Source organism: Mustela erminea, chromosome 15 (assembly GCF_009829155.1).
Source record: "Mustela erminea isolate mMusErm1 chromosome 15, mMusErm1.Pri, whole genome shotgun sequence".
Classification (NCBI taxonomy): domain Eukaryota; kingdom Metazoa; phylum Chordata; class Mammalia; order Carnivora; family Mustelidae; genus Mustela; species Mustela erminea.
The window spans coordinates 720,180-742,577 of record NC_045628.1 but is presented as its reverse complement, the minus strand read 5'-3'; the positions used below and the strand labels follow the sequence as shown (position 1 = coordinate 742,577).

Here is a 22,398-nt window from a genome sequence, read left to right as displayed (position 1 = left end):
CAGATGTGTACCGCAGCATGGGGGCTTCGCGGTCCGGGAAGTCTGCTGGAGAACGAGGGTGTGTGAGCAGCCGCAGGGAGCGGGACTGAACATGGGAGGTGCCCCTTGACAGGTGTCTGTCTAGGCCGTGCAAGTCCGTTGCTGCGCGTCCATCACGGATGAGCAGTCACAGTGACGAAACACCGGCGTGTGTCGGTCACAGGAAAGCTGACCCTGGGCAGTGAGTGTATGTTATTTTTAAATGCAGTTAGAACAGAAGGGTCCAGAGCAGAAAGTCCCAGCCCTGCTGGCCGTACGGTGTCTGTCCACTACGTCTGTGACACCCAAGTGGATGTGTAGGTTGTACCAAGGCCACGTTTCCAGAAACATACGTGTTCCTTCTACTAACGGACAGGAGTCGACTGAGTACATTTTGAAGATCTCATTGGCTGTATTTGGGGATTCATGAACTGGGCAGCAAACCATCCAGCAGTAGAAAGGAGCCCCGGAGAGCTGTGCGGTCCAGCAGACTTTTATAGGCAAGGAGGGGGCCGGACGGGACCATGCTCTAGGAAGGGCGGTTGGTGTGGCAAGGTCACCTTCCTCTGGAGGGCAGGGCTCTGTCTGGCAGAGGACCTCTCCGTGCTGGCAAGCCTGCTGATTGTTCTCGGGCTCCATTCCTCAGAGGGGAGGCAGTTCGTCCCGGTCTGCTGGCCCGCGGCTGGGCACGGGCCCTGCACTTGGAGCTGCTGTCTCTGTCTTCGTAGACACACGAAGCAGGACTTGGACTCGCATGATCTGTGCTCTTGGGGTGTGCATGCCTCAGGCAGCCGTTACATGTTGGATAGGGCATGTTTGGGCTAGAGGTGCAGGCTAACAGCTGAGCTCTTGCTGGCTGGCAGTGGGGGAGAAGGAGTTCTGCAGTCAGGAAGTCCCAAGTGGGTGTGTGGGGTTGATGGCGACTTCTGATTGAGGAATTCATATGTAAAAGGTTTTTTAAAAACAGTGGATACTGGGGCGCCAGAGGGGCTCAGTTGGTTCAGTGGCTGCCTTTGGCTCAGGCGGTGATCCTGGAGTCCCAGGATGGAGTCCCGCATTGGGCTCCCTGCTCAGCAGGAGTCTGCCTCTCCCTCTGCCCCTACCCCCCTCAAGCTCTCTCTCACTCTCTTAAATAAGAATAAATAAACTCTTGAAAAAAAAATAAGTAAATAAAAACTGTGCACACTAATTGATAAATTCTCCAGAAGCAGAATTCTAACACTGAAGCATTAATTGTATATTTGCTTAGTCTTTTGAACGTGGGGTGAATCTGTGAAACTTGAAATTGCTTGGTGATCAACACCAACAGTAATTAATTTACATGAAAGTATCATGATTGAGAGCAGAAGTGTGTTACCATTGCCTGTGGATGAGTTTGTGTATGTGTTCTTGTAGACTTTTGGGACAACAATTGTGATCAATCCTGAGAAAGACAAAGATATGGTGCAGGATCTGCTGGATTTTAAGGACCGGGTAGACCATGTGATAGAAGTGTGCTTCCAGAGGAATGAGAAGTTCATCAACCTGATGAAGGAATCCTTTGAGACGTTCATCAACAAGAGGCCGAATAAGCCCGCGGAGCTGATAGGTAGGAAAACAGCCTTCCACGCGGTTTTTAAATACAGGAAAATAAGGCAGAACTCAAGCAGATGTTTTTTTTCCCCAAATGTTTAAGCTCCTCTTAAGGAGGGGAGGTGTTACACCGCATTGGGACACTCGTTTTTAAAAACGTGTGCATTACGTTTGTATTAAGCATGTGACATTTCTGTGGGGGTGAGCACAGTAGTAACTTTGTAAAGATGAAGCTTGACGTCACAGAAGGAAGGGACAAAACTGTACTCTCGTGCACGTCCTGCACTAGCAGCTCCAGGGCTGTGTTTGGCAAAAACACAGTGTTTGGTTCTGTCGTGATTACAGCAAGCAATTTGTGCCCAGAAACTGGGTGAGGAGGATTTGCTCGACTCCCACGTCTCAGGGTCGTGAGGGTGACCTGACTGATCTGTGGAGCGCATTCAGCATGAAGATATACTCAGTCCCGACCTCTGTGTCCTCACATCGGGACTAAAGTAGGATAAAATCGAATGAGGTCTTAAAAGATAACATGGTTTAAGATGAAACCGTTTTTAAATGATCAGTTTATTTAATTACGTTGTCATATTTCAGGATTTGTAGGCCAGTCAGTGAAACTTTTTAGGTGGAGAGCAAAGAGAGAGAGAGAGTAAAAGCAGTGATTCGGGACTGGGCTTCCTACTACTGTTGAGAGTGTGTGATGGGAACGGAGGTTCATCATGCGGTTTCTGCCTCTGGGTGTGTTCAGGGTATTGGATAATAAAAAATTGTTAAGAAAAAACTAATAGAAGCAGCAGCAAGAGGGGCCCCTGGCTGGCTCAGACGGTGGACCGTGCAACTCTGCATCTGGGGGTTGTGGGTTCGAGCCTCATTCTGAACAGAGGCATTACGTAAGAAAATCTTAAAAAAAAAAAAAAAAAAGCAACAAAAGAAATTCACAAGGCAGTTCGGTTTGGCCTTTATACCACTTTATGGATTGTGGTTTCTCCAAAGACCAATATTCAGCTCTTGGCCAAGCCCCGTCCGGTGGTTGATCCGTGCGGCCTCAGGGATGCCGGTCCTCAAAGGCAGGCCATTCCGGTTTCTGCAGTGGTGGTGTTGTGGAGCCCAGGCATGTGATTCAAGTATTTATTCTCACCTGATTTGAGAGTACTTATCTTAGAAAATCAGATTGTCTACCTTTTGTCTCTTATCAGTGTTATTTTGGAGAGGTTCCAGTGCTGCCACCTGCTGTTTGTGTATGGAAGTTAACGATGTTCTTTTTCTGTAATTAGAAAGTGTATCAGTTCTTCAGATAATTTAAGCTCTTGATCTCACAGCAAAGCATGTTGATTCAAAATTGAGAGCGGGTAATAAAGAAGCCACGGACGAGGAGCTGGAGAGGATTCTTGACAAGGTCATGATCATATTCAGGTTCATCCACGGTGAGACGCGCCCCCACGTTGTGGCTGTTAACACTCAGCATGGAGGGGAGCTTACCTGTCCAGACTTCTGTCTGGGGCCGCCTTTCCTGGCGAAGACTTGCCCGAGACATTTCCACTTCGGCACTAGCACAGGGGGTGGAGGGACGGCCGCCCATCGATGGCCGTGCACGTGCTCTCTGGGGTCAGCGCCCGGGGAGGCTTCCGAGTTAGAGCCGCAGAGCCAGTGCCTAGACGTCCCACAGTCGGAGGGAATGTTGGCGTGTTGACTGTCTGATGTCTTATGTTGTTCTCATTTGGTTACAAATAGGGAAAGATGTCTTTGAAGCATTTTATAAAAAGGATTTGGCAAAAAGACTTCTTGTTGGGAAAAGTGCCTCAGTAGATGCTGAGAAATCGATGCTGTCCAAGCTAAAGCATGGTAAGTGTGGGGCCAGGCCCGTCCGCCGCGGCGCCGCACCCTGTGCCCGGTGCCACTCACGCTCTCTGCTTGTGCCCCAGAGTGCGGCGCCGCTTTCACCAGCAAGCTGGAAGGCATGTTCAAGGACATGGAGCTCTCCAAGGACATCATGGTCCAGTTTAAGCAGGCAAGCTATATTTTCGTTCAAGTAGAACAGCTGTGCGTAAGCAGTCCCATTCACGTTGTGTCAGGCCCGCGGCCTTCAGAACGACACCTCGTGTCTCACGCGTGTGAGTCACTTAAATTCAAAATGGAAAAGAAGAATAATCCCTAAAAATTCATTAACAAAAATAGGACTTAAGTGCAATAGCATCCCGTGTTGGTAACCTAACCAGAAAAGCAGGAAAAATATCCCAAGTGACTTTGGAACAAGTGTTCTGTGGCTTCAGTGGAACGTGTCCTTAGGACTAAATACAAACGCGTGTTGAGCTGTATTTTGAAAATTACACCGTTTACCTTTTCACGAACTCGTTGTTTTTGATGATATTCTACAATACTTACTTTATCTTGTTTTGTTTCAGTACATGCAGAACCAGAGCGAGCCAGGCTCCATAGATCTGACCGTGAACATACTTACGATGGGCTACTGGCCAACGTACACGCCCATGGAGGTGCATTTAACGCCAGAGGCGAGTGTCTGAGAGAGGGTCTGCCCTGTGTTCGTATGTACGTCAGCGCCACCAAAGCGCCATGGACATCCTGCACGTCAGCCAGGCTCAGACGTGTTGTCTCTCACCAGATACCGAATGAGAGGATTTTTAAGTCGTGCCCTCAAAGATCCAGTGTCCTTGTAGTCTCTGGAAAGCAGCGATGCTCAGGGACTGCCTGTGTCCCTGTCCAGCTCCTTCTGTCCCTGCCCTCCCCCCCCCCCGAGTCCCCTGGCTGACCCGGGAGAAGGCAGCAGCACAGGCGCTAGGAGGCAGTACTTGCTGGTTGTCCTTCGTCCCAGGGTCAACCCGGCGGGTCTCGTGGGCACCACTGCTCAGGGATCTGTGGGTTAGCCACAGCTGTGGGCCTGCTGGGGATTTGCAGGTAGGAAGGAGGGTCCTGAGCTCGGGTACTTGAAGTCGGCCCCGTTAATTATTAATACCAGGTGACAGGGAAGAGGGCCGCTTCTGGTGTGTTTCCGGAAGTAAAAAGAGGAGGGACGAGGACCTTCTGGAAAGGCCAGAAAGGAGCTGTGGGAGCTGTGGGAGCTGGGAGCCCCGGTTGGAAACAGTCCCTCTGAGGGCTGCTTGTGCTATTTCCAAGACCATGTCTTCCAGGATTTTCTTGTTTCTCACCCTACTGGTTGCCTTTGTGGTTTTCGTTTTTAGTTTGTTTTTAATTTATTGTTGAAGTACTGGCGTCGCACCAGTTTACACACTGTCTTCTGCCTGTCCTCTGCCTCTGCTGTAGACACTGACGGTCCCAGAGCCCTTCAGCTCCCTTCTCGGCCCACGCAGGCACTCGGACTCTAGCCTGTGCATCCCTGAGCCTGGGCACACTTGGACCTCCCGGGCTCAGCACCCCAGATGGCTCTCATCCCCGCCCTGTGGGGAGTGCGACTGTGTCTGCAGGTGCAGAGGCTGTGTCCAAAGCTGCTTGTAGGTGCCACGCACCCCCTGCCTCCCCAGCTGCCACATTTTCCAGGGCCTCTGTGTGTCATACCCCAAACGGAGCCCCGTGCAGCAAACCTCGCTTCCCCCTCACCCCCTCACTGTGCAGCAGGCCGGCTGGGTGGGTCCACCAGGCTGTGCCTCTTGGGATGCTGCCGAGTTTTTTGCTTCTTATTTTGAGGTAAGTGAAGATTTGGACGGACTTTGCAAGAATAGTTTGAAGGGTCCCCAGAAGTGACTTCCCGTGTCTCCAGCCCTGCCACCGGCGCTCCTTCTCTCTACGTGGAAGTGCGGCACGCTCCTGCCCGTGCGAGAAACGGGCTCCTGCCCCTAATACCTCGGTGGGCATGTTGCCGGGTCAGACCCCCGATACTGCTCTAGTGATTGTCCCGTGGGGAGCCCTGTCCTGTTTTGTCCAGACCCTGCCCAGTTAGCTGCTGCCTCCCTCCTCCGTCACCCCTGCACCATCATCTTTCTTTCCTGAGGCTCCCGTTTTCTTGAATTGTCTCTGTGTGGCCTGTGATGCGATTCGGCCATGCGTGTCCAGCCAGAATCGCACCCGGGTTTGCTCGGCGCTATGGCAGGAGGCCTCTGCTGTCCATTGACCCCCCCGTCTGTCGGTGGTGGTTCACGTTGTCATTGGATTACAGTGTTCGCTGGTGTCTCGACTGATTAGTATGTTTCCTTTTGTAATTTTGAAAATCTGCGGGAAGATGATACTCTTCTTTCCCCACAGACTCTCCTGCTGGGCAGTTCCTGCCTGAGGCCACTTTCACCTTGACGAGCAGTGGCTTTCTCGGTCTTTATCTGTACGAACTCACGGACCCCTGGTTACTTGCCTCGACGTTCACGCTGGCCCGCGTCTGGCTGGCCCTCTTACAGGCCCTTTGTCCTTCTACATGCTTGTGTGTTTTTTTCAGTACTTTTTCGTTTCCTAGCAAAAGATGTTTGAGGCTGGCCATACTCTGCCTTTTTAGAAAATACGCCTACAATATGAGTGAAATAACTCAGTTGGAGGTGACGTGTACCTACAGTCTAGGGCTTTAAGCTGTGCAGTTGGGAGGCACCTTCTAGTTCACTGCGGACAGAGCCCGCGGCCGTCGCGCTCCCTCCTGTCCCCGCCCCCCAGCCCAGACCCGGCTCCCACCGGCCCTCCATCTCTGGGTCTCCTGTTCTGGAACTAACATCCTTGGAATCTCACGTTGTGGCCTTTGTGTTGGGCTGCTTCCTCTTGGCTTCCTGTTTTCAAGACCCGTCCGTGCTGCAGCTCGTTTCGAGCCTCCTTCCTTTTTAGGGCTGAGCGATACTCCAGGGTGTTATAGACCACGTATCGTCCATCCATCTGTCCGTCCGTCCACGGATACTGGAGTTGTTTTTGGTTTTTGGCCTCTGCAGGTGTCGTGGCTGTGACGGGCGTGGAAATACAGGGTCCCTGCTTTCAGTTCGTTTGCGGTCCACGCCTAGGAGCAGAAGTGCCGGCTCGCGTGAAGGCTCTCATCCCCCAGTTTCTGCGGCGGCTGCCGCTCCGCTCCCACTCCTGGCGGAGGCACACGGGCCTCCAGCGTCTCCACATCCGTGTCCACATTCGTCATTTAGCTGCCGTAGCGGCAGAGAAGCAGTGTCTCATTTTGGTTTGTTCTGCTTCTCCCTAATGAATAACGAAACTGTTCAGTGGCATTTCCCGTGCTCATTGGCCACTGTCGCTCTTGGAAGAACCCTCTGTGCGAGTCCTTTGCCTGTCTTGACACTGTGTAACCTGCCTTCCTGTTGCTAAATCGCCAGAGTTCTCTATGTATTTGGACACTGCGTCTTTTATCAGGTGTGCAATTTGCAGATATCTTCTCCCATTGTGTAAGCTGTCTTTTTCCTTTTTTAATAGTGATTTTTGCACAGAGTTTTAGAATTTTGGTAGAGTCTGATCTGTTTTTCTGTTGTTACTTCTTGATGTCCTATCTAAGAACTATGGCCAGCCCAGGGTCATGGAAATGCACTCGTATGTTTTCTTCTGAGGCCTTTGTGGTCGTAGCTCCCACATGTAGGTCTCTGGTCCATTTTGATCCTGGGGCTGTAACCGGCACACAGTAGTCACCCAGAATTAGCCGCTAGCCTCTCACTCTTCTTACTGCTGCCGGGAGTTAATCTCCGGGAAAACGTTTGTAAGAAGCGTGTCACTGGACTGGCTTATTTTGTTTGGGGGTCGTACGGTATCAGATGCATGATCTCAGAGTCGCTGCCTTTCAGATACATACTAGAAAAATTAGAAACGAAATGACAGTCACGTTTGGGATTTGACGTTGACGACAGGTAATGGGTTTGGGTGATAGTTTCGAAGCGTGAGGACAGGTTTGCCGCGTGGGTACGAAGCCGGTGGGCGTCGTGTCTTGGAGGGAACGCACAGGAGGAGTGCAGCTGGGGTGCGTTCACTCCCTCATGCCTGCCGTGCGGCAGTGCGGCCCTGCCCCTGGGCCCCTGTCCAGTCGTTGTGACTGCTGCCAGAGGCAAGAGCAGCCAGAGAAGACGCGTGAGGAAGGCGTTCTCACAGGTGATGGGCGTGGCGGTGGGTTCCCCCTGGAAGCCCGGGGGGGCATGGCGCGGTGCGCCGAGTCAAGTGGAGGAGGCCAGGAGAGGCCGGCGCGGTCAGCGGTTCAGATGGAGGGACCTTGGCTAGCCTCGGGGGGGTTCACTCTTGCTCCTTGGAACTGGGAAGCAGCCAAGGACGCTGACAACGGAATGAGCCAAGTGGCTGACACGGAGGGCCAGAAACTGACGGTGCCCCGGGGGCCGGGGTGGGCGGGAGACCAACCAAGGAAGGCTCCGAAGGACGGACGTGAGACAGACACGGCGGTCTAAGCGATGAGTGTCCTGGAGGGCAGGGGCGGCCGCCGTCTGCCGTCCGTGCAGAGCTGCTAGTCAGGGTCATCCGCTAGTTGCAGCCTGAAGTAGCACTCGGCTGTCCTGGGCAGAGCGGGGCACATCCAGGGACCCGAGCACAGAGAGGGCGGGGGGGCGTCTGGCACCTCAGAAAGCACGTGTGGAAGCGCTGTCGGGGACTTAAGAGAGCTTGTCTGTTAGGAAGAGTGGGGTGCCGGGTGTCGACCGCACGGACCCCTGGACGAGGAGGAGGGCTCCGGAGCTTGGAAGCGGGGTCACAGCGGTGACGGACCGGGAGAATGTCTGGAAGGTGTGAGGAGATCCTCGGAAGTAAGGACAGAAACGGACGCAGGCCGCGAGCAGGCGCCCCGCCTCTCCCAGCCCTGCCCTGCAGGGGGGTGTGGGCGGAGCACCGGGAGCTGGTGCGGCCGCGGGGCCTGTGGCCAGCGTCTCTGGGGCTGTCGCTGGTGGTGCTGACGTCTCTGCCACGGCCTGGGGGAGCCCAGTGTGCAGTGTGGGCGCTGCCGAGCGCGGCCTGTGCGCCCATCAGGTACCACTTCCGGCAGCATCGCAGGCAGGAGGAGACCCTGGTGTGCCGGACGGCGCACAGCTCCAAGCGCCGTAGGTGAGCCCGGAACCACGGCGGTCAGAATACAGAGCTGATCTTTCTCTTCCGCTGAGAAAAGCTGTAAGAACTCTGTGAATTGCACAGGCCGTGGTCTTCGATGGCGGTGTGACTGTGATTACATGTGTTGTTTTCCTGCACTTGGCAGATGGTTAAACTTCAGGAAGTATTTAAGACGTTTTATCTCGGAAAGCACAGTGGTCGGAAACTTCAGTGGCAGACGACGCTGGGACATGCTGTTCTCAAAGCAGAGTTTAAGGAAGTAAGTTCTTTGTCTGGTTCACTTATTTTTTATAAACATGTTATTAGCATTTTTTAAATTGTGGTTGAGCTTCAGTAACAAACGAAAGGTCAGTATAACAGCACTGGCTTTTCTGGGTCAAGAGAATGAAATACTTGAAGGGTTAATTCTCTAATCAATAAACGTCAATAAGATATCAATAAAAATAGAAAGGCGTTCGCCTAACTGAAAAAGGAGCAAAGGGCAGCTGGCCGGGCGGCACGCGGACCAGAACCGGCACAGCAGAGAAGCGGGCACGGCCTCTGCGAAGATGACACGCAAGTCCGCGAAGCATCCTTTGCTTTACAAAGAGCTCGTGAAAGCAAGGCCAAGAAAATCGAGTTCGATGAAAATATGTTCTACTTCTCTGCAAGTGAAAGGGCTATGTCTTAAAATGCAGTAAAATACCACATTTTAAGTGCAGAATTGATCAAGGCTAAAACTTCAAGGAGCAGCACCTCTCACTAGTGGGAGCGTGGGAGCGTTTGGGAGGGTCGTTGGCAGCGCCTCTCCAGCCTCTGACGTCACAGGCCTTGTCACAGTAGTGCCGGTTCTGGAAATTCCTCTTAACAGGACGTTTGCACAGAGCAGGGAATACGCCTGTCTGTTTCAGTGCCAGTATTAAAGGGAACGCGATAGGAGAGGAAAGTGCGTACCATGATGACAGAAGCGGTCACAAAACGGTGCCTTCATGTTACTGGGTGACTTCAGTTCTGTAAATAAGATTTGATGGAATACACTAAGCAAAGACTTGACAAAATTTCTGCTTTGCTGCTGTTACAACGTACTCATGCATTGTATCCTGCAGATGAGGCAAACATATGTACACGACGTGTAAATCACACATACCCTGACCTGCCTCCGCACAGCTGACCCTCCCCCACAGCCCTGCAGCTTTCCTCCGCCTGGAGCTCCCTGCGTGCGTGCTCGCTCAGCGTGCGTGCTCAGCGTGTGCGTGTGCGTGCAGGCCTCTGCCGCGGGGACTTGGTGAACAGAAGCGGGAGATGCTGTGAGGCCCAAGGCCCAGCTTCACGCGCCGTGCCCGTCTTCTTTCAGGGAAAGAAGGAGTTCCAAGTGTCCCTCTTCCAGACGCTGGTGCTTCTCATGTTCAACGAAGGGGATGCGTTCAGCTTTGAAGAAATAAAAATGGCCACGGGGATAGGTAAGAGTCCTGCTGTCTGGATGAACGCGTGGTTTCTGCATGTCCTTGTTGTGAAAACCTGTGTTCGTGTAAGAGAGGATGTGGGCTCGGGCTCTGCCGGCCACACGGAGAGCGCGGCTCCTTCGTTCCTGCTGAGTCTCCTTCCCTTTGACGGCGGCCGCCGCCTGGTTTTCTCCCCATGCAGAGGACAGTGAGCTGCGAAGGACGTTACAGTCCCTGGCCTGTGGCAAAGCCCGAGTTCTGGTTAAGAGTCCGAAAGGCAAGGAGGTGGAAGATGGGGACACGTTCACGTTCAACGGGGAGTTCAAGCACAAGTTGTTCCGGATAAAGATCAACCAGATCCAGATGAAGGAGACCGTACGTACGAACTTCCTCGCGGGGGCCCCGGTGCCCACGGTCCTGGTCGTGCGCCCTGGTGTGGCACCGGTTCACTTGGTGGTTCGTGGTCGGGCTGGACGTGAGACAAGCGCGTGTAGAGTGCGGTAACAGATCCTCCGGGCGGGTTCTGTCGGCGTCGAGAGCTCGTGTCCAAAACCCCACCGCTCTGCCTTCTTATTTGCGCCCAGCGCCCTTCAGCCTCGGCCTCGGCCAGGGCCTGGGGAGGAAGTGCAGAGGGTCGTGGGTGTCGCGGGCCCGCTGACATGGCGGCTGCGGTCTGTGCGGGTGCGGCGTCTGCGGCTGCCACGAGACACCAGCTGTCTCACGTCCGGAGCAGGGTCTGCGCCGCTGCCCTCAGGCCCTTCCTGACGCGGTCGCCCTCACGCCCCGGGGCTGTTGTCGCGCACGCAGGCCAGGAAGGCAGCGGCACCCCTGCTTCCCACGTACAGAACGGGGTGTCCAGCTGGCCCCCGGGCGTGTGTGTGAGCGGAGTGGCCTTGTGAAGGTGCGAGGTCGCCTCAGACAGTGTCAGGACAGCTTCCGTTGGTCTCAGGGGCTTCCCAGGTGGAGACACTGACTGTGTCACCTGCCTGCGGGTGTCTGGGTAGGGCCCAGTTGGAAGTAAGTTGAGATCACACAGAAACGCGAGAGGCCAGTAAACTATATAAAAGATACTCATTCTCATCAGTCATTGTTTTTAATTGGAATTTATTCCACTTTTCATCTGTCAATGTAGGAAATGTTTAAAAGTTTGATAATATCCAGAGTTGGCAAGTATGTGAGAAAACAGGCATTCTCTTTATGTTTTTGTCTTGAAAGATGCTTTTAGTGGGCAACTTGACATACTTGTTAAAGATGTAAATGCATATGTCCTTTGATCCATCTTTTTTAATATTAGGGATTTCTGATAGAGTAGAAGGTGCACCGTGTTAGAGTGCAGATTTCAAAGTGGCGCTGTGCTCCGGCTCCCCTTGAGATAACCTCTCCTGCCGCTTCGGCTTGCACTTGTGCAGCTTTCTCCGGTGCCGTAAATAGATCATCTTTGTTCTAATGGGATCACTCTGTGTATGCCATTGGTATGTAGCATTTTGTAACCCGTTTTTACTCTTTACTGTGGGCTTCTTGCCGTGTCAGGACTTGGGTTTTCATGGAAGCAGATTAGTTGGTTGTGTGAATCTGTGGGAGCTCGACAAAGCCGCGTTGAAAGGCATGTAAGTTCCTTCCGTCTCCACTGGAAATAACGTTCCATGGAACATCCTGGCACAGAGATTCCTCTGTGCCTGTTTGTTTCTTCAGTCTAAAGTCATTGTCCTGGGGAGCGCCTGGGTGGCTCCGTGGGTTAAGCCTCTGCCTTCGGCTCGGGTCTCGGTCTCAGGGTCCTGGGATCGAGCCCCGCATCGGGCTGTCTGCTCAGCGGGGAGCCTGCTTCTCCCCTTCCTCTCCCCCTGCTTGTGTTCCCTCTCTCACTGTCTCTCTCTGTCCAATAAGTAAATTTTTAAAATCTAAGAAAATAAAATAATAAAACAAAATTGTCCCTGTTGAATTACAGGGTCAAAGAATGTGTACTTTTGTTAGTTTGACCAGCCTTTGCCGAATGCAAGTCTGGAGGACTTTGACCAGATTCCGGCGTCCAGCTTCGCGGAGGCCGGTTTCCCTCCGCCCGCCTTTGCCCACCCGGCCGGCCGCCTTAGCTCGAACTGGGGCGTCTCTGTGCACTTCATGGCTTGTGCAAATTCCGTAGTCTTTCTGATCCCCAAGTCTTCATCTTTTAAAGTAGACCTAATACGACCACAGGCTGTGTGAATTAGCGCAGTGTTTACAAAGCCTCCTGGCTGAGCACCTGTCGGCGCTTTGTTGCTGCGGCCGCCATGGTGAGCCGTTGGTATTTGTGTCTACTTAATCCCTTGTTCAAGTCACTGGCACGTTTGCTGGCGTATTCGTTCTCACTAGTAAATGTCCGTGTATATTAAAGAGACTGACCCTTTATCATTTGTGACACTTTTGTCTTCTGAGATTTTTTCCCCCCACATCGTAGTTTTTAAGTTCTTAAGTATAGTCTTTGCTTTCATGGTTTTAGACCTGGGGGGTCATGCCTAGGAAAAAAGACCTTCCTTTACCCCAACATTTAAAAAATAGTTACTTGTATTTTTCTGGTAGTTTTTACATTTAAGTTTTTCTTTGGGCAATGTAGAAATTACTTTAATATCAAAAAGCAATCTAACTACTTTTCCTGTTCTAAAACTATGGATTGAAAATACAGTTCTTTGACAACTTATTTGAATTGTCCCCTTTATTTATTAAGTTTACATATTATGGGTCAGTTTCTCAATTGTGTTCTGCGACATTGATTGATCTGTTTTAAGACCAGCACTCAAAATTCTTTTAATGAATGTGTCTGTTCCTATAAACATATTCTCCCAGGGAGCTTGAGAGTAATTTTACTTTGTCTAAGCCCTCTGAATAAGAACACGGACATTTTTTAATCAGAGTGCATTACATTAAAATTTCCAGTTTTCGTTTTTATCATACTAAGTCTGATTTATATTTGTGTTTGTATATATATGGATATAAATCTCTTCTCTTCATGGGATTTTTCTACAAATACCAAGCACCTTCTCTGGGCCAGGTCCTCTGTGAAGCACAGAGAATTCATCTGTTAACAATAACACATTCTTACCAAGTGTCTGTCTCGGGGAACTTTGAGCCAACAGGTGCTAGATGATTACGTTCCAATGAGCTTGTTAGACTTGAGGTCAGAGTCATGACTGAGAAGTCCAGGAAGGCCGGTCTAGTCCCGAGGGTCAGGGAAGGCTTTCCTGCCAAAGGCAGAGCCGAGCTGGGTGAGGCCTGGAGAGGCAGGTCACACTCATGAAGGCCGGGGGAGGCACTGAGGGCTGCAGGCAGGCAGGGCCCGTACAGCGCTGACCCTCGCGCTGGTGCACATTCTGCGCACACGTGTCCGTGAGCACCGTTTGTCTTCGCGTCTTTATCTGGTTTCCAGCCCCTTTACAGAGTTCTCATGGTCTTCGGTCGTTCTTCAGTTGATTTTCTTGGGTGTTTGGGTTTATAGCTCATCTACAAAGAATTATTATGTGTCTTCTCCTCTTCAGTAAAGTTCTCTTAGTGCATAGCTAGAGCCTCTGAAATAACTTTCTGTTTTATTTTTAATTAACTTATAATGTATTATTGGCCCCAGGGGTACAGGTCTGTGACTCGTCAGGCTTACACCCTTCACAGCACTCACCATAGCCACACACCCTCCCCAATGTCCATCACCCAACTTTTTATCCTGTTGAGGTTTTGTTTTTTTTTTAATTGTTCCTTATATGTTAACATGTGTTTTAGATCAAGAAGATGTTCAGTTTCCGTAGTGGGTTTCCGGATGAAGAGCAAAGCTGTCATTTCTGGAGCCATCTCTGATAGTTGTTGTGCTGTTTTTACTGTGCTACTGGATCTAATCCAGAATATGTAGGATTTATATAGTGTTTTGTAGCTTTTTTGTGAGGGAAATATAACTTTATTTTTGAAGGTCTGGTTGAAGTCGTCTTGTCCTTGGGAAGCTAGGTTTTGCTAGCGTAACAACAGGATTTACCCAAAGGTTGGCCTTTCTTTGCATCAGAAGTTTCTCCTCCAACTCCACACTCTGAAATAACCCGTCGTGTGTCCGCGTGTGCAGGTGGAGGAGCAGGTCAGCACCACGGAGCGCGTGTTCCAGGACAGACAGTATCAGATCGACGCGGCTATCGTCAGGATAATGAAGATGAGAAAGACTCTTGGTCATAACCTTCTAGTTTCTGAATTGTACAATCAGCTGAAATTTCCAGTAAAGGTAAGTGGATATTATCTTAATGAAAAGTATCGTGTCGTGCTGAACATTGGAAAGGCGTGTTCCGTTCTTAACACCATAGACTCATTTGTCCCGCATCACGGGGCATCGTTTCTGCACAGACCCACCTGTGCGTCCACCAAGTGTCGAAAAACAGGCAGGTGAGGACAGCAGAGTCTTTATCCCAAATGCTGTCCGTCACCGTCGCAGGAATGAGAGATCGCTAACACTCGCCCTTGCAGGGATGTTGTACTTGCCGGGGGGGGGCGGGGGGGGAGGCCTGTGGCACAGCTCCAGACGGTGTCTCTCAGTAGTAGTGTGGCTCTCCAGATTATGCCCAGGGAGATCCCACAGACAGCTCATTTACTCAGCAGCGACAAGCACCAGAGCGTTTCTGTATTGATAATATCTTCTTGTTTCTGTGCATAAGAAAGTCAACCCTGAACCCTTCTGTCCGTGCGCGTGTCCAGGACTGAGAGCTGTCCTGGGCGTATGTGGGGTCCCAGCGGATAGGGAAGCATTAGGGAAAACTTGAAAACGTGAGCCTCCACCTGGAGAGGTATGAGATCCTCCCGAGACCTGGCTTTCCCGTGCGCCTGCGCCTAGCCGGCCCCGTGTTCCTCAGGGGTGGAGGCTCCCTGATCCCGTGGCATCTGGTCTGGTACAGGAGCAGCCGACTCTGTCCTCTCCGAGGGGCCCAGTTAGATGGCTCAGTGAGCAGACGCCGACGTGGCTGCAGGGGTCTCCCACGGCGGGCACAGGGCTGCTGTGCCCACCGGAGACGGCACGTTCTCCACGGTCACGAGACCCTGCCGCGGGCGCCGTCCTTTCCTGCCGCTAGCTATGCGGGGCTTCAGTTCCCTTTTGCAGATGAGAGACCCACAGTTAAAGGACTGAACGGGGGGCGGGGTGTGTGGCGGCCCCTTGTCTTCTGAATGTACGATCTGTTGCTGAACAGGTGGCCAGGCCTTGGATAGGGACCGTGTGCCCTTGCACAGGGGAAGCTGGTGCGTATGTGTCACAGGTGTGCTTCCTGCCACAGCAGGGCCGGGGGCGCCCTTCCCAGGCAGCCTTGCCACAAAGCCCATCGTCTGCTTTCAGCACGGGAGCACTCGCGGTCTGGGGCACCCCCCGCCCAAGCATAGATTGCCAGGACGCGCTCGCACAGCACGGGACTTAGGGAGACACGTCTTCACAAAGGAGGAAGATGCCGTCGGATTTCCCGTCAAACAAATGCAACGTGTGGCCCCCAGAGTGGGGCTGCCGTGCTTGGGAGTCCGTGAGCGCTGGCCGAGAACGCAGTCCCCCTTGACCCCTCAGGGCCTGCTCTGACCATTCACAGGGAGCACTTGGATCGAGGGAGAATGTTAGCACTGTCTTTGAAGTGCAGGGACTAACACTGGGTTCATTTTGTAATTGGCTTGTAATGGTCGTTGACCTATGGATACGTACATCTCCTATAATCATGCACACGCTTGTAACCATGTGCTTCTCGCATACGTTCTGTTCCCTTTGTTTGTAAATTTAATGCTGCTATAATGGAGGCATTTTGCTTTTCTTTTTCAGCCTGGAGATTTGAAAAAGAGAATTGAATCTCTTATAGACAGAGACTATATGGAGAGAGACAAGGACAATCCGAATCAGTACCACTATGTGGCCTGACGTGTTTTTCTCTCAGCAAGACACTAGAATGTACCTTCAGAGCAGTGACGCACCACCGTGCTGTTTCCAGGACTTCTGACACGGAGCCAGCACGGAGACTCTGGGACTAGAAGGAAAAGAGATGATTCTTGGGTCGCCCTTTACGAAGTTCATGGGTTTGCAAACGACATATGTAACTTTCCCTCCGGTTCTCCTCTTACTCTCTCGGCGTGCAGATCGTTTCTGTTGCTCGGTTGCAGGTTGACTTGCGATTGGACGAGAAGATGTTGGTTAGAAGAGTTTCCTTTGTGAGATGTTGCTCTTGTGGCAGGAAGCTGAAGGTTTGGTTTGGCCTGTGTGTGTGTGTGCGTGTGTGTGTGTGATTATGAATGCACAGCGGCAGAGACCCTGCGGGCTGCATTTGCGGGCTGCAGGGGGCTCAGGCGGACTCCTGAAGGCAGGCTCTCGCAGTTGACAGGACGCCGGTTAGACACGAGAGCCCTGCGCGGGCGAGCATGAGGAGGAAGCGGTCGGAGGAAGCGGTCGGCGTCGGACACTGGCTCATCCATCATGCAGCCCCAAACTGGCATCTGTTTGTTTCCTGTATTTTCCATACGTTTTCGCTCTCATGACTGAGCAGAGCGAGGTTTCTCAGTGAGACCTCTCTCGTGTGCCAGGCCAGCGCCGGGCCGGCGTGCCTGCCGCGGGAGCCCGCGCGCCTTTCCTCGCCTTCCACGGAGTTGTTGTGAATTTTCTGTTCAGGGGCTTGGGGGACGTTGTGCTTGTGTGTGTACAGATTGCGTCGAGCAGCCCCTGTTTTTGCGTCGGGGGAGCTGCTGTTTGATTTAATTGCTCGAATAAAGTTTGGTTTCACAGCCCTGCACGGGGACGGCCGTTGCGCTCTGTGCTGGGGCCACTGTAAAAAGTTTTCTAGGAGACTTCAATCTTGCTGTTGTGAAGCAGAGGTTATTTTGTCAAAAGATTAAAAGGATTTTGTTGGCACCTGGTTTCACGTTGTGTGTATATAGGTGAGGCTGAGCAGGGGCAGGGGTGTTAGTGCCGTAACTGTAACAAAGGTACTTTTCTGGTAACATTTAAAAGTACTTTATATTTTACATAATAGCATGTTTCATTTTGATTAAAAGCTACCAAAGGAATTTTGATCATGGTATAAGTGTTTAAAGCAATATTTTCTGGGATATACCAAGTTTATATAATTTAATTTTGTGCTAAATTATTAAAAATTTCTCCCTTTTTGAAACATGCGTGTTTAAAATACAACATCTTATGGGTTTCCATGTGAAAATCTTCACTCTTGAAGTATCATTATTTCTATATTTGTAAATTTTCATTTGTCTGTTCTATACTACATGGTCTGTAAGAGACCAAATAGATTTCTACTTCTTAAATTTTACGTTCATTGTCTCTAGAAATTGTTAATCTTGTAATTTAATGTAGACTTAACTCTGAATAAAATTAGTTTAATTGGCCTTAAAATTACATTAATAAAACTTGTGGTATGCAAACGACACATTCTCCTGTTAAGCAGCTCAAAGTCCACGTCCAGGATGGTGACAGAGAAACACGGAAGTGGGCAGGCGGGGCGGCCCTCTCAGGAGTGGAGCTGACCTGTCCGCTCACGAATCAGGGTTGGCGAGGGTGTCGTTGCAGTGAAAGGCCAGTGCGGCCCAGCAAAGGGTGTTTGGGAAGGCGGGGGGTGGGGGGCAGGGCCACAAAACTGGAGAGGTGGTGAGCCCAGAAAATCTGAGAGAACCAGAGAAAAATCGGTGACCAAGAAAAGAACAAGTTTTTATCAGAACACACAACTAGCAGGAAAGCCAAGATATAACGGAAAGGCATGTTTTCAGTAGCCACAGAACGATGATGAAATTTCCGGTGGCAAACGGGGAAACGTGTTTAAATGACGTGGGAGCAGAGAAAGCCTGAAGAAGGGGCCAGAGGCTGCTCTCACATTGTCTGTGCGGCGTCTGAGCGTGCGACACGGCCTTACCTGCGAACACAGACCAGGGGACCCCAGAGTCGCAGGAGAAAACCCTTCCTGGCGTCGTGTCAGGAGAGGGCACGACACGCTCCGGGCACGCAGAGGCCGCCTGCCGCCGAGCCGTCCGTAAGTGATGCAGGCCCGGGCGCGGCGGCACCGGGGGGGGCGCGGTGTCCGGCAGGAGCTGAGTCACCGCCTCCAGAAAACCAGTCGGGTTACCCTCCTTGACACCGACGTAAGTGCCGGAGCTCAGAGAGTTCAGTGTTAGAAGAAACGAGACCTTAAATAGAAGGAGGAAGCACGAGATCGTTTTCTTCTAATTCTCACTGGAGAAACGTCTAACCGCGAACTAAGTTCCGTGTTCGTTTCTCAAGTGACACGTGGCCTTCTGAAAGTTCACGTGCGGACCAGTGTGTCCGCGAGGCGCGGGGTAGGGCTCCGAGGTGGACGCGTGGGCCAGCGGCCCGTGCGGCAGGGTGGCGTGCTCCGCGTGAGCTTGAGGAGTGGGGGACGGCGGAGGAGATGGGTGCGGCGAGCGCCCACCCGCTGCGATTTCCGGAAAGGAGCCAGGGTGGGCTCCAGGGGTCCTTTGGAGACATACTGGTTCAGAGCTTCCCCGAGGTTTGGGCAGCATGGTGGAGAGAGGAGTCCTAGCCGGGGGCGCGGCGGGGGTTGCCACCCAGGCGGGCAGGAGCCGGCCGCCGGGTCTGCCCCTGGGGTTGAGCCGACTCCACGACGGCCGGCCGCCGGGTGAGGAGTTGTGCGTGTCGGGAAGGGTCCGGCTGGAGGCGGGGGCGCTGGGGTGACCGCGGCCTAGACAGGAGGTGTGCGCTTCCGAGAAGCCAGGGTCTGCAGGAGGCAGTGAGTGGAAGGGACGCCTCCTACCCCGTCTCCAGGCCCAGGGCGAGGGGCCCGCGATGGTGGGCCCAGAGGTGCGGGGCTGCAGGAAAGCCAGGCCCGGGGACGGCCTGGGGGGCCGTGCGGGTGGGGAGGCGCCACCGGGATGGGGGGGCTGCCGCCCGCAGGCCCGTGGCCGACATCCCCGGTCGCTCCCCTGCTGCCCAAGGGGAGAAGAGAAAGAGAAGGGAGGTGCGCCGCCCGCCCCCCCTGCCTCCCGCTCCTCCCGCGGGAGCCGATGAGCCAGGCCCGGTGCAGATGTGAGCGCCGAGCCAGCAGAGGTCGCAGCGTGGGGTGTCCCGGCAGCCACGGCGGGGAGCCCTGCGGGGCCGACTGGGCGGGCCCTCGGTGCTGATGTGCGGACACAGTCTCTCAGCAAACCTGCAAAGCATCTCTCAGCTTCCGAGTCGCCCACACCTTCAACCCAACCCCCTCCGGTTCTAGGCAGTTGCCCACCCCGGCGCCGTCGCACCACAGCATTCACCGTGTCCACCGGCACGTGGCCATGTGCGTGTGAGGGAGTGCAGGCGGCGTCCTGGGGGGCAAGGGACAGAGCAGAGCGGACTCTGCACCGTGTACCCTTCGTACTGTCGGGGTTTCTGTCCAAACAACCCTAAGTAAGATTAATGACAAATTAAGAAAAACTGAGTGGTGCTCCCACCGGCCCCCGTCATGGGCCCCAGCCCTGTGGCCAAGTCATTTACTTCCTGTCATTTTCCGAACCTCCATTTCCTTGATCCCTGAATTGGCTGTTTCTCAGGAGAATCTACCAGGAACTCGAGGCCCGCGATTCCCCCACCGCGCTCTCCCACTTTGAGCGCTCGGTCGGGAGACTAGTACATTGACGTGTTTGTGTTAGTAGACCTGGCATGTTTTGTGTGGACGCCAGATGCTTGCCGGCGGTGGCGGTGTCACAGACCCCCCCGGAGCCAAGGCTCAGCACCCGGACTTGGTGCCCAGACCGCCCGGCTCCTGCCCGCACGCCCTGCACTCCCAAGTCCCCACCCCAGTCACCGCGCCGGTGGTGGCTTTGTGTTCTGCTGCCACCTCTGCTTGCTCTGCTGACGAAACGTGTCGCGTCCTGTCCTGTCGCTGGGGCGGGCCATGTCCCAAGCACCCGCCTTTGCCTGGCGGGGCCCCTCGCAGCCCTGCCCACCGCCCCGACACCCTGTGAGAGCGCGCCTGGGGGAGGCTCCTGTGGACCCCTGCCCGTCTCCGGCTCCGGGTACTGGACTGCCGAGAAAACTCTAGGCCCCAGTCGTTTCCTAAGAACTGTGAAGGCTTTGTTAAGTGTCCAGCTTCAAAGTCCACTGCCATTTTGTAACCAACCTGTGGGACATTTTCCCCCCAAATTTTGCAGTCTTCCAGGGTGCCTGCGTGGCTCGGTCGTTAAGTGTCTGCCTTCGGCTGGAGTCGGGATCCCGGGGTTCTGGGATCGAGCCCCACATTGGGCTCTCTGCTCGGCGGGAAGCCTGTGTCTCCCTCTCCCTCTCCCCCTGCTGGTGTTCCCCCTCTGGTTGTCTCTTTATCAAATACATAAAATCTTTTTTTTTTTTTTAATTTATTTGACAGAGAGAGAGAGTAGGCAGAGAGGCAGGCAGAGAGAGAGGAGGAAGCAGGCTCCCCGCTGAGCAGAGAGCCCGATGCGGGGCTCGATCCCAGGACCCTGGGATCATGACCTGAGCTGAAGGCAGCAGCTTAACCCACTGAGCCACCCAGGCGCCCCATAAAATCTCTTCTAAAAACTTTTTTTTGGGGACGCCTGGGTGGCTCAGTTGGTTAAGCGGCTGCCTTGGGCTCAGGTCATGATCCCAGCGTCCTGGGATCAAGTCCCACGTCGGGCTCCTTGCTCGGCAGGGAGCCTGCTTCTCCCTCTACCTCTGCCTGCCATTCTGTCTGCCTGTGCTTGCTCTCGCTTCTCTCTCTATGACAAATAAATAAAAAAAATAAAATCTTTAAAAAATAATAATAATAAATAAATAAATAAATTTTTAAAAACTTTTTTTTTTTTTTTGAAGTCTTCCCTGCAGAGTTCTGGGTGCTGACCCGCCGACTCTGTTCTGGGAAGTGCTCACCCTCCCGCGCACGTCCCACGTCCCTCCTGCTCTCGGAGAAACGCTACGCAGACGGCACGAGCCCTGCAGCCTCCCTCGACCCTGCCCAGGGTGCACTGCTGTGTGTGCTTTTGCATTGCACAGTTGTTTCTGGTTTCCTGAGTGCCTGAGCTGAGTGGCAGACCGTCTTATGGCCACGGGATCTAGTCCTGCGCCTCTGAGGCCCAGTTTCCAGGTTGTTGGGCTCTCGGGCTTGGTAAAGGGCCGTGCAGTCTGGAGCTCTGGCTCCGTGGCTGTGTGCGCTCACCGTGCCGTCTCCCCTTGATTTGCCTTCCGGGCACATTAGGGTCACGGGGCTGGCCTCGGCTCCCAGCTCTGGCAGCGCTGTCCCTGGGCTCCACGCATCCATCTTGAGGAGAGTTTTCGGGCACATGAGCCCTACGTATGCAGCATCTGGCGTCCATACCAAGACACCGCCGCGAGACAGGAGTGTGGATGGAGCCAGAGAACAAACATGGGTGTGGGTGCCAGGAACCAAGGAGGGGGTTTGAGGGAAGAGAGGGCCCCTGCACCAGCAGCTGGGAAACGTCCAGCTTTGGTGTAACCAGGGCCCCTGCTGATGGCACAGTCATCGGCAGGTGGAGGCAGGGGCGAGGCAGCCTTTCCTCTGGGAGAGGACATGAGCAGGTGTGCACCGACTCGTAGGAAGGGGCTCTGGGGGAGAGGGGCGTGTGTGTGCGCGCATGTTTACGTGTGCAAGTATGTGTGTTCGTACACATGCGTGGTTTTGCTGAGACAGGTCACCATGGAAACGTAGTCACAGACACAGGTAAGTGCAAAGCCACAGGCTCAAGACCGGAGGAGACTTGTAAGGGTTCTTGTCACCAGCGACGTACGGATCAGGGTCCGCTGCTTTACAGGCTGAGACCTGGCATTCTCCCGCGCATGTGCTGTTCTGGGTCTGCTTCTCCGTGATGGCGCACGTGAAGCGCCAGAGTCCGTGGAGAGATGGTTTCGGGCTGCGACTTTGAAGTCAGACGGCTCAGAGGTCCGAGCCTGGCTCCGTCTCCGTCCGGTGCTCCTGCGAAAACGACTTAGATTCTCTGGACCCAGTTTTCGTGTCTTCTTGAAGAGGATAATGCTAGCCGGCTCGTGGGTTGGTTCTGAGTTACCGTGTGCGGAGGTTCTCCGGCTCCGTACTGCCCCCACAAAAGGTTGAGTGGGGTCGATGCACGTCACAGATGAGACCTGCCCACAGGAGGGCAAGGAGATGCGGACGGGGATCAAGAGCAGAGACAGTTCCCAGGCCGAGAACTCAGACCGACGTCTGCATCGTCCTCCAGACAGGCGTGGTAAGTAGGTACAGCAGGCAGTGAGAAATGACCCACCACGAAAACTGATCGGGAAAGCCGGAGTGGCCTCATTCAGACTAAGCAGCCCCAAGAACAAGGATGCTCCCAGGGACGAAGAGCCGACTTTAGAAAGAGAAAAGACAGACCTGTCCCCTCGAACCCTGACCCCACAGGCCTCCAGGAACAGAGCTTCAGAACACACAGAGCAAAACCTGACAGAGCAGAGAAGAGCAACAGGAGACAG

At 53.4% G+C, this 22,398-nt stretch overlaps 1 protein-coding gene across 1 annotated transcript in view; it reads left to right on the top strand.

Moving 5' to 3' along the window:
* The window catches only part of CUL4A (cullin 4A), a 41,711-nt gene extending 24,331 nt beyond the window's left edge, over window positions 1-17,380 (top strand). The window contains exons 11-20 of the mRNA XM_032314231.1: window positions 1,414-1,606; window positions 2,907-3,011; window positions 3,319-3,429; window positions 3,510-3,595; window positions 3,990-4,097; window positions 8,711-8,824; window positions 9,899-10,004; window positions 10,189-10,361; window positions 14,059-14,211; window positions 15,775-17,380. Of these exons, the coding sequence (XP_032170122.1) occupies window positions 1,414-1,606; window positions 2,907-3,011; window positions 3,319-3,429; window positions 3,510-3,595; window positions 3,990-4,097; window positions 8,711-8,824; window positions 9,899-10,004; window positions 10,189-10,361; window positions 14,059-14,211; window positions 15,775-15,870 (1,245 nt within the window). The 3' untranslated portion in view covers window positions 15,871-17,380. The remainder of the gene's footprint in view (window positions 1-1,413; window positions 1,607-2,906; window positions 3,012-3,318; window positions 3,430-3,509; window positions 3,596-3,989; window positions 4,098-8,710; window positions 8,825-9,898; window positions 10,005-10,188; window positions 10,362-14,058; window positions 14,212-15,774) is intronic.
* The last annotated feature ends 5,018 nt before the right edge of the window (window positions 17,381-22,398 follow it).